Source organism: Takifugu flavidus, chromosome 3, assembly GCF_003711565.1.
Source record: "Takifugu flavidus isolate HTHZ2018 chromosome 3, ASM371156v2, whole genome shotgun sequence".
NCBI lineage: Eukaryota > Metazoa > Chordata > Actinopteri > Tetraodontiformes > Tetraodontidae > Takifugu > Takifugu flavidus.
The window spans coordinates 11,653,208-11,663,659 of NC_079522.1; the positions used below are offsets into that span (position 1 = coordinate 11,653,208).

The window sequence follows — 10,452 nt, forward strand, 5'->3', positions numbered from 1 at the left end:
GTAGTTACAGGACTTGCCATAATGTGGAAAATTAGTCGCTTTCTATCTGTATATTATTTAGAATTAATACATTTAATCGAGAACTGGCCTCGAAGTCGGTGCCGTTGCTGCAGTTCGAAACCCTGACCACCAGGTGTCACCAGTGGGTCGCATCAGTCACGTGATACGGACAAAAATATTTCTTCTTTCTCGTTTTTGTCGGGAACAAAAGCTGCACCCACATCTTAAATGACAACTTAAACCCTAAGTCTTGTTCACCAGTGTTGCAGTTCATTTTAATCTGCTTGAAATTGGTGATTGCAGGGGAAAAGACGACTCCTAAGTTCATGTACACTGGTGTCAAACTTCTGTGTGTTCTCTCATCATGAGTTGGCCATTGCACGTTGGGGCAAATCTGACTCAGCTCTTGGAGACCACCAACACTGAACTCACATGCTTGTTCCAGACTTCCATCAACACCCACAAGACTCTGGTCACCGCTACTTCAGATTCTCTGCTGGGAAAGAAGCCACAGCCAGGTCCTTTGCCCATCTGTTTATTCCCAGTTCATCACCTCAGATTCTCCAGGAGGCCCGAGGGATCATCAGCATCAAGCTCGGATGGATGGACCACCTAAGAGTTGGATTAAACTCTGCTTAATGGCTGAGGACTTTGTTATGCTCCAGCTGCCAACTCAGCTGCCTCTCACTACCAGAATGAACCAGACAAGTACCTTTTCTCCACCTTTTCCTACCCCTTCAGGTACTGGCGACCAGTTCACTGATCGAGAGACCATGGTAGGTGAAGGCCAAAAACATTAAGTTACCAGGCAGAGGTGGAAATCAGCTTTAGAGATCATCGATCCATAGAAACCAGTTTCTGAGGACCAACCTCTAAAGGAAGCCTTTTATAACACACTTTATTTGGGTTTTGGGCCTTAGACAAGACTTCAAGAAGCAAATGGTACCAGCAACAAGCCCAAACAGTCACGACTTTCTAGCTAAATACTTGTAGACGACAGGTAAACCTTTGTATCGTTGACTGAAGAATAGTTTTGAGAAAGCAACCAGTTTTGGGGTCTTGTGTTGATGATAACCACCTTTAGAGGGCAGTCTAAGATAGCTTTTAAACTGCCTTATTTCACAACTATACCAGTGATTCAATTTGATTGCAGCCATTTCCTTAATCACACATTTCTTCATCTCCTTCTTCAAAAGGTCAACAAGTTAGTTTCAGGATAATTTAAAAATAAGTCTCCAACGGACAAGATGGCAACTTCACAAAAAGCAAAAACACAACCATTCAAATATATTTATTTACTCTGAAGACAATCTCTACAAAAACTACAAAATTTGCAATAGAAAAAAAAGTATAAACCATTGGAAAAAGAACCATATTCAAATACGGAATGTCGTACCTTGCAATAAGTAGCAAAAAACTGGAAATGAGATGATTACACAAAAATACAGCATCTACACAGCAATTCTGCGATTTTGTAGTTCCATAAATTCAAAGCCCAAGAAACACAGCTGACAGGCTACAAGAGGCATTGTCTATGAAGCAGAAGGTCGCTCACAGTGAAGATTATGTGTTGTATGTGTTATGTTTACTTAAAAAAAACAGATGTGTGTGCGTCAGCAGCCCAGGGTCGTCCTCTGCTCAGCTGGGTGGTGGTGTCTTTGAAAGCATCAAAATGTTTCTGCACAACAAAGGGTGGTGGCGCACGTCAAAGTCGGAAAAGTATGCCTCACCAAACAAGTATGTAAATTACCAGAGACAAGGACGGAATGTCATTGTTGATGGCAACAGGGAGGACAGATGTTTTTAGCCAGTTACCAAAAAAAAAACCAACAACTTTTGCATAGCAAATCCTGACATGGTGGAAGAGCACTCGTCAAACATCAAAAGGTGGGTGTCTGTTTAGCAGATCAGTCATATGTTCCCTAGAAAAGAATCCTCTTTGGTCAACACTTAACTTGGGACGTTTCCCGAACAATTCAAGCATTTCCCAGGTAAATAGTTATGGCCAATTTTGGTAAAGAAACATGTTTCAACAATCTGCTGTAAACACCAATAATCCCACATTTAATCCTGGTTAAACATAAAAATCGATGGGAAGGTAAAACAAAAAAAAGAAAGTGTCCAGAAACGTGCGCAGATGGGCGGCTGGTGACATCTTTAATGGAAAGTCTCCCTTTTGTGACGACAGAGGTGCTTCTGCCTGGAGGAACTTAAAGCTTTTTGATTATCCTGACGTGGTCGAAGTACAGAAGAGAGCGCAGGAGAATAGGGTGGAGGCTGAAGGCACAGTGGGACATCTGGCTGGAGGGAAGACTCGGGAGATGAAGCAGGAATTCAAGTTTACAGATGTGAAGTCACAACAGCACAGTCAGCAGATTTCTTCCATCTTACCGACCCCCAAATACTGAAAGGCATTTTACCCCACACACACGCACAAACACGCACGCACGTGTCTCCATCAGTGGTCTGACTGCCCTCCTCTGACGTGCTCCCCTCATGTGCTTAAAGGCCAGAAGGTATGAAGGGCAGATGTCTGCGGCAGGAGGCAGGCTCAGGCATGTATCCCTGCAGAGGTGGAGATGAGAGGAATATTCATGTACACTCCGCGGAATGCTTGATCAGACGTTCATAAGACCCGTGTAGTCGTTAACATGGCGCCACGGTGGAACAAATGTTGCATGACCCTGGTTGGACAAAGCTCTGCAAGTAAATTCCATAATTGACTAAATTTGCTTCAGATTTAATCATAACAGTTCAAGACGAAGGTATTTTCCTCCAGATGTTTTGCAAGCAAATCAAACATCCAAACTCGAGCTGCAATTAAACACTGAAATTGTTTTCCATGTCGAGTCAACACAGCAATTTTCAAATCACGATGGCTAACGAGGCCAACGGGGAGAAACCAAGTCCAGAACCGGGGACTCCTGACACCAACTGTTAACAGTGGCAGTCAGAGAAACACCTCTGAAAATGGATGATATTATAATCTGGTTATATTTTACTAAAGCCTCCTGAACAAAACCACCAACTGTCCTAATTAGGCCCATGTAAGATACTGGGTAGTCAAATTTTTCCTCGGTATTTCTGATTTTCCAATCGCGACTGTCACGATAACGTTATAGCACATTTCAGCCAGTTTCTCGCCGGTTTACCTTTTTCGGTTGTTTCTCCCTGCTTCTCCTGGGCAAAGTTGAGTCGGTTCTGCTCGGCAGCCGTCTGTGCAGCCGTGTTCACCTCGGGGCTGCTGCTCCGTGAGGGGTTTCCTTCCTCGACCTGGTAGGCCAAATCCAGGTGTTGCTGGGCCAGCTTCAGGTGCCTCCTCAAGCGCTCCAGTTCCCTGGATGACGGACCCTCATCACCGAAGCTCTCCCGCCCAGAGTCCCCCATCGGCAAGTCCCTCAGCTGTCCTTTCAGTTTCTCCTTCTTCATAGTGGCGTGGTATCCTGGCGGGGCTGTGGGTATGCCGCGTGTGGTGGACGGACGAGGGGCACGTGGGTTGAGAGTGGCCCGTCTCCGAAAGGTGTCGCGGACACCTCCTATCCCCAAATGGATCATTTCAAAAACGGTGAGGAGCAGGCAGAGGAAAGACACGACGTACATGACCAGCAGGAAGATGGTCTTCTCTGTGGGGCGCGACACGAAGCAGTCCACGGTGTGGGGGCATGGTGAGCGGGTGCACACAAAGGACGGAAAAACCTCAAAACCGTAGAGGATGTACTGGCCGAAAAGGAACGCAACCTCAAAGGATGAGCGCCACAGCAGCTGGCACACGTAGACCTTCATTAGGCCGTCGCGCTGGATTCGCCGCCGGCCGTCGTGCTTCTTCTCTGTGCCTGGATGACACAGATACCAGTTAGGATCTGACAATTTGCATCGGAAGAGCAAGAGAAAGAAATTCCACCTTACCTTTCTCCGTTTTGTCAGGCTTTTCTTGTTCAATCTCCTCGGCAATCATGGGGTCTTCCTCTCCATTGTCCTCTGCCTCCTCATAGTCCCTAACAGCCCCGCGGCTAACGATGGGCATCCTCTTTTTGGGTTTCCGGACGATGCGGTACTCGCTGTCGTCCATGCGTGCGATCTTGTGCATGGCGAAGCCCAGGTACATTATGGTGGGGGTGGTTATCAAAATCACCTGGACAGGAGATGCCCGTGACCATAAAGGGAGAAAATCAGTTTAACGCCGTCTTTCAGATGATCTGAACGATGGTGTGAAGCTCACCTGAAAGATCCAGAATCGTACGTGTGAGAGCGGGGCGAAGGCATCGTAGCAGACGTTCTCACATCCAGGCTGCTGCGTGTTGCAAACAAATTTACTTTGCTCATCGTAGTAGATGGTCTCGCCGCCGACGGCGGTCAGCACGATGCGGAAGATGATCAGGACGGTCAGCCAGATCTTCCCCACGAAGGTGGAGTGGTTGGAGATCTCGTCCAGCAAACGCGTCAGGAAACTCCAGCTCATGGTGCCTCTTTGACCGGGGAGCTAATTCAGCTCTGGAGGAAAAGAAGCAATAAAATACTTTCACCCGTTTCGTTTAGTTTTTCCTTTTCCAATTTAGAGCGCAACCGCTGCAGCGCAAACATGTGGTGTTTTGCAGCTTTGCATTGTTTGCTCTTGGGGTTGCACCTCTACCAAAGAAGGAGAAGGAGGGGATCTTCCACTGTGCAAACTTGAACAATCTGACCACAAAAGCAGCAGCGTTTACTTTTGTACTCCTTCATTCTGTCCGTTTTTGGATTTTGACTGGAAAATAAACACTCAAAATTAAAAGAATTTTCTTCGTTTCCGATGATGGAAAATATGCTTTTGGACTCCAGGCCACCAATTGTGCAAGAAGCTTCGAGACATCAAATGGAGGCAACAGGCAACTTTCTGACATTTGGGATAAACAGGCGCGAGCGTAGCGCGTTCACAAAACAACACGGTGATTAAAGAAGGAAGGAGCAAAGTGTTTCGTGTCGAGCCGAACCACAAAAACGATACACAAACACGGCAGCATGCCTTTAATCAGAGCCACAGGTATCCTGAACACACCGGGCCTGGCAGAAACTCAGTCATCCCACATTCTTGCTGAGTCTGAGCCACAGCAAACAGCAAAGTTCTGGCTGGCAAGTCGCAGCAGGCTGTGAGGTGACCTTCTGCTGCTTTGGACCGTACGAAGAATGACACTAGAGCGGTGAATGAGAGGAGGAATTTATTTCCGCCCACATGCCAGCTCCACCGCAACCGCAAGCTGATATGATGCTGGCGGGTTTATACAAACGTCTAAAGGGTCCGGAGAGGAAAAACGACTTTTAGATTTAATCTAACCCCGGAGGTGCTGAAGCAGAGTTAATTGTTTAACCCGACATCTTATTTCGGCAGAGAAAAAAACCTCAATGTGAATAAATCTAAAGCCCCAGAGAACCTTTTGGACCATCGCAGTCCACCTTCCCTAAACTTGGACCTTCCAAAAAAACAGGGTGTAGCAAAGAAAATAACCAGATTTTTATGACTCAGCGCAGCAGGATGACATTTCGGATCTGTGGACGTCAATTCATGTTACTCATCCGTTCCTTTGAAAAACTGGTTCGGAAATTGTGCACCTTCAAAAGTGGGCAAAGGCCGAGGAGGATTTAGCCACAGATCTTCCAAAATTCAGACACTTCCTGTTTGGAGAGCCGCGTCCTCTCCGCTGACAGATCTCCAAACAGCCCGGCTGGAAACAGACAGCGCAAATTACAGGATGCTCAGGTTTAAAAGAGCGTCGTGGGCAATAAATTCCTCCTTCAGTGTCCGCTGGGACGTCACACCTTCAAATCCAAAGATCGACGTATTATTGGCAGCTACGATCCTGAAAGTTCAGGAAAAGACGTCCAGCTGTGTCAGAATCTGCCCCTTAACTCCAGATGTGTTTAAAGAAACAGGAAGCTTAAACCAGCAGGAAAACAGAAGTTTACCAGTAATTAATTATTTTTGCCGATGCTCGTTGCCTCTTGCATCAGAATTATGATCACGCTGCTCAATTGTAATAAGTTTGATCAAAAATCTGTCCTCCAAGCATCCAGCCCTCATCTGTGGGTGGGGGGTTTAAAGCCCTTCACATCCCCACTGCCACAACACGACTAAGTGCAATACCGAGCTCCCGCTGCCTCGCTGTTCTGGGTGTTGCTTGGACTACAAACGCTCCCCCGCTACATTTTGTGAGCCTTTTCAGTGGCTCATGGTAAAGCAGGTGTTATGGCTCCTGCTGAGGGCCAATACATTGCGCCTAAAGGTCAACAGCGATCACAAACGAGGTTTAAGTCGAGTTTACCGTTACCGTTCCCCTTCTCTTAGCATGAAGTCGATGTATACACAAACAAAAGTGGCCTCTTAACTCCAGGCAACATTTTTTTGCAGTGGCAACCTCCCAGCTACTAAGCAGAGACAGCTTTTCAACAGTAGCTTATTTGCTCATGCGAGCTAAACCCAGCTCAACCGATTTAATGGCTTTTCTGCTTCACAGCTCTCCCCAGGAGGAGATGGAGGGGGCAGGAGAAGAGGGTTTCTGCGCATGAAGGGGGGGGGGGGGAACAAAAGCTCTGGACAAGGTCGACATTCCTGCTTAACCAAAAGCAGAATTCTGGTTATTAGGGACCAGACATGGAGGTACAAGAACACCCTCGATGCAGGATGAGGAGCAGTGAGAAAGCACAACTTTGACACGTCAATCACGGCTCCTCCGCTCGCTGCTGCCAAAAAGACCCTCAGAAAATTCAAAAAGGGGGGGAAATGGCACAGACGCGCAGCGACACAGCAGCTTCATACGTCACACAAGCCACAGAAAAGTAGATTGAAAACATCCAACGTGGAACACGCTTTGCCGAGTCAGTCTCGAACTGTGGCCGCAGCAAAAGCCAACGTGCCAGTTCGGCTTCGGCGCCCCAACTGGGGACGCGGCCATCCGCGCGTCGCTCAATCCGATGCAACTTTCGGCGAGTCGCCGAAGCGATGCGACGGGATTCAAACCGACTTTTACAGATGTGGAAAGTTGTGGAAGCAGGACTCACCCCGCTCCAGCACGCACAGATTTAAAAAAAAAAAAAAAAAATCGTGGACGCGTGTCTGAAAGATTCCACTTCTCCAGAAAAGCAGACTAAAAAAATCGCCGCGGGGGTTTAAATAAGCTGTAAAAGCTGCGGAGCCACTTTTTCGCGGACACCCACCTTCGGCGCAACAATCCGCGCGGCGTCCCTCGCGGCTCTTAATTGCTTGAGCAGGTTTTCCTAATTAGCGCGCACTCTCGTCGGGGCCCCTCCGTCACAGTGAACCCGTCCAGCCCGAGCTGACCCCATGTGTGAGGGTCCCCCGACGACACGAAAGCCTGTGCGAGTCCTGCAGTGGCCCCGCTCCTCCCGCACCTCCTCCACGTAAACTCGGCCCCGGTTCAAGAAGGAGGCGGCGCCTGAAACCCGAGACCCGGGACCGGGGCTACCGTTCTGCCCCCGCCGCTACAGGACGCTTTGAGAGTCCTGTTATAGTTTTTTTTTATGACAGTTTCAAACCTCAGACGCTTTACAACAGATTAAAAATACCGTCAGGCGCAATAAAGTCTGCACAAACTCTCCAAGTTGCTTCAGCGCAAAGTTGCTTTCGCTTCCAAGACAAATAAAACAAAACCGAGGTTGCTCATAAAATATTTCATCAATGGCACGAATTCCTTATAAATGTTAAACCACCGGGATTAAAAGGATCTGAGGCCTTTAATCTGGGAATTGTTGTCTCAGTAATTTCTGTCTCCAAACTGGGAAATTAGTAGTTACGCACAGATTTGAGGTGCGTTCGATTTATATTTTTCCAAAACAGTCTGTTCTTCTTCAAATGTTTCTCAGAGGTCAAGGTTTGTGCATTTGTTTTTCGTGGAGTAATCTAATTTCTGGATTTTAGGAACTGATTCAGGAAAGTTTTGAAAGAATTGTTTAAACTGAATGATTTCCATTTGATGTTACAAAAAGATGGCACAACAAATATGAGGGTAAATTGGCTTTTCTCTCATCTTCTTGTCTTTAACTGCTTTTTTGGGGGGGGTCACTGGGAGGGTCCACATTGGGCGAAGGCAGGTCCATCCCTGGATGAGTCGCCAGTTCATCACAGGGCCCTAGATGAGTATTTGTGGGTTCGGTACCTTGCTCAAGGGCACCTCGGCAGTGCTCTGAAGGTGCTCTGGCACCTTCCATGTTCTGTCTGCCCTGGGGCTCGAATCAAGAACCCGCTGCTAAATTAACTTTTTTTTTTTTTTAAATCAACTTTTCTTTTTTCTTGCTTAAGTTTAGATTGTTTTGACATTTTTACGTCAACTTCAGACAGTTTTTGCTTCGATTTGTACCAGAACCCAGCCTGTTGATTCAGGATAACAGAACCAACAGCAAACTGTCCACAGGAGTTCGTTTCTTTCTCACATTTATGGATTTGTGCCTTATTAAAGCTCCCAAAAACAGCCCATTTTCCCACTGCAAAGTCTGCTTTGCCCTCCGTATGAACCAGGAGAACGTGAAATCTGGGCTGAATGCCAAAATTGAAAGCGTCCGCTGTGCTCCTGGAGTGACCAGACAAGCAGAACCATGGCGGGAGAGTCTATGGGGACTCGAGTGGGGCCAGATGTGTTGCCATGGCGTCAGCCCAGCTTCCTCTCATGCCAAATATCCGCTCTGCTTCTCACTTCTTGCCCCAGCAAGAGGTGAACCCATTCACCTGCACCTTTACGGGCCTGGCCAGATTAGAAACCAGGCACCTCCTGGTACCAGGTTCTTCTTTCTGGCTTTGACTTAGAGGCGTGAACCTCAGGGCCACAGCTGGACCTACGGTGAACCCTGAGAGGAGGTGGCACCAGGGGTGGAGTGAGCCTGAAACCTACTGTCGGGCCCACATGGAGGTGGCACCAGGGGTGGAGTGAGCCTGAAACCTACTGTCGGGCCCACATGGAGGTGGCACCAGGGGTGGAGTGAGCCTGAAACCTACTGTCGGGCCCACATGGAGGTGGCACCAGGGGTGGAGGGAGCCTGAAACCTACTGTCGGGCCCACATGGAGGTGGCACCAGGGGTGGAGTGAGCCTGAAACCTACTGTCGGGCCCACATGGAGGTGGCACCAGGGGTGGAGGGAGCCTGAAACGGACCGTCTACACTGTCGGGCCCACATGTTGCGGTCGTGTTTGAGTGTTTCGCTGGATTTGCTGCTTCCTCCCCATAACTCCGCGACATGAATTCACGGTGTGGAGCCGTTATGACTCATGGATTTTTGAAAACTGAGTTTCTGGGCTCATTAATTTGATCGCACTTTAGGCCCAAAAACCAAAGTATTTTACTCTTGGCAGGGCGGCAACGGCCGTTTGCAGAAAATACAAGAGAAAATGAACAATTAACAGATGGGGAAGCGTCATAAAAATGTGAAATGCATGGCTTAATATGGGCATGTAAGAGTGAGAAAATGGTCCCAGATGCCATTTCACATCCATAAAATGGGATTAATGATGCACATGTACTTTGCCATTCACTCCAGTTTTATGTACCTGCATTCTTTGCTTTCAATTAAACCTTTTCTTTGAGGGGAAAAGTTGCGCTTGGACACCGATCCCCCCGAAGAAAGAACAAAACACAGCTTGATTTTGTCAAGACCAGAAAAATTATTTACACCAGAGACGTTTTTTCTTGCCGTATTGAGTCAACTGCTGGTAGGAACTCATCCGAAACATTTTAGGGAACTTTGGAAATGACAGTTAGTGCCACCTTTATTTATCAAGAATTCGCCATAATGTGGATGTACGGATTAAGGTCACAGCCATTTTTGACCTTTGGCCTCCAAGTTCTCCGAAAAACAAAAACTTGATTGATTGAAAATGGACTGTCAGGGTTGCTGGGGTGAGTTTAGGTGATGAACCGAGCCTTGGAATAGTTGTTTGTGCAAAGAATGGCCTATAAAAGTGGCTGGCTGCGGGGCACTCAGCACGCGCTCTTGTGTGGACCTGCCTGAGCTCACAAGCATCAACACTCAGATATTTGTTCTCCACAGGTGATTCACATCTGTAAAGACGCTCCCAACGCTCCTAACCCTAACCCTAAGACAGAAATGTGCCAGAACAGAGTGATGGTGGCAGGTCCACTGATGCCGGCGACATCTTTGCTATTCCAACAGGAACACGACGTGACGAAGCTGGAAATTAGTTTAGTGAAGGACCTGAAAGCTGCACGGAGAAGCACCCAGACGTTAGCCGACACTTGGGCTGATTTGTGGCTGTTATTGCCCCCCCTGATAACGTCTCGGACCTGGAACAGTTTGAGCACTCGTTAGTTGCTTCCGCAGTGAGTAATGGGGTGGAACAGTCGGTGCGCAGCTCCCTTTATGCTAAGATGCTAGGAGGATATTAGCAATGCTTTTCATTCTTTTCCTCACCAAATACAGGTTATTGGAATTACATTGACCTGGTAAGCCGGGCCT

The 10,452-nt window shown here is 47.6% G+C and overlaps 1 protein-coding gene across 6 annotated transcripts; it reads right to left on the reverse strand.

Moving 5' to 3' along the window:
• Positions 1-1,276: 1,276 nt before the first annotated feature.
• On the reverse strand, positions 1,277-7,393 carry LOC130522858 (gap junction gamma-1 protein-like). Of its 6 annotated transcripts, none has more exons than XM_057027637.1 (5): positions 7,186-7,393; positions 4,220-4,491; positions 3,907-4,132; positions 3,153-3,833; positions 1,277-2,565 (listed from the first exon to the last, which is right to left on the reverse strand). In XM_057027637.1, exons 2-5 carry the CDS (start codon positions 4,457-4,459, stop codon positions 2,552-2,554), a joined length of 1,161 nt encoding a protein of 386 aa, XP_056883617.1. In that variant the 5' UTR covers positions 4,460-4,491; positions 7,186-7,393; the 3' UTR covers positions 1,277-2,551. The 6 variants fall into 6 exon arrangements, with proteins under 6 accessions (XP_056883617.1, XP_056883618.1, XP_056883622.1 ...); XM_057027638.1 differs by lacking the exon at positions 7,186-7,393 and adding an exon at positions 7,030-7,174; XM_057027642.1 differs by lacking the exon at positions 7,186-7,393 and adding an exon at positions 6,294-6,438.
• Positions 7,394-10,452: the final 3,059 nt, after the last annotated feature.

Bases quoted from the DNA above. Each gene is read 5' to 3' on its own strand.
- LOC130522858 (XM_057027637.1), bottom strand. From the start codon at position 4,459: ATGAGCTGGAGTTTCCTGACGCGTTTGCTGGACGAGATCTCCAACCAC. The intron at 4,133-4,219 runs GTGAGCTTCACA...TCTCCTGTCCAG, and splicing joins TACGATTCTGGATCTTTCAG to GTGATTTTGATAACCACCCC. The intron at 3,834-3,906 runs GTAAGGTGGAAT...TGTGTCATCCAG, and splicing joins GCCTGACAAAACGGAGAAAG to GCACAGAGAAGAAGCACGAC.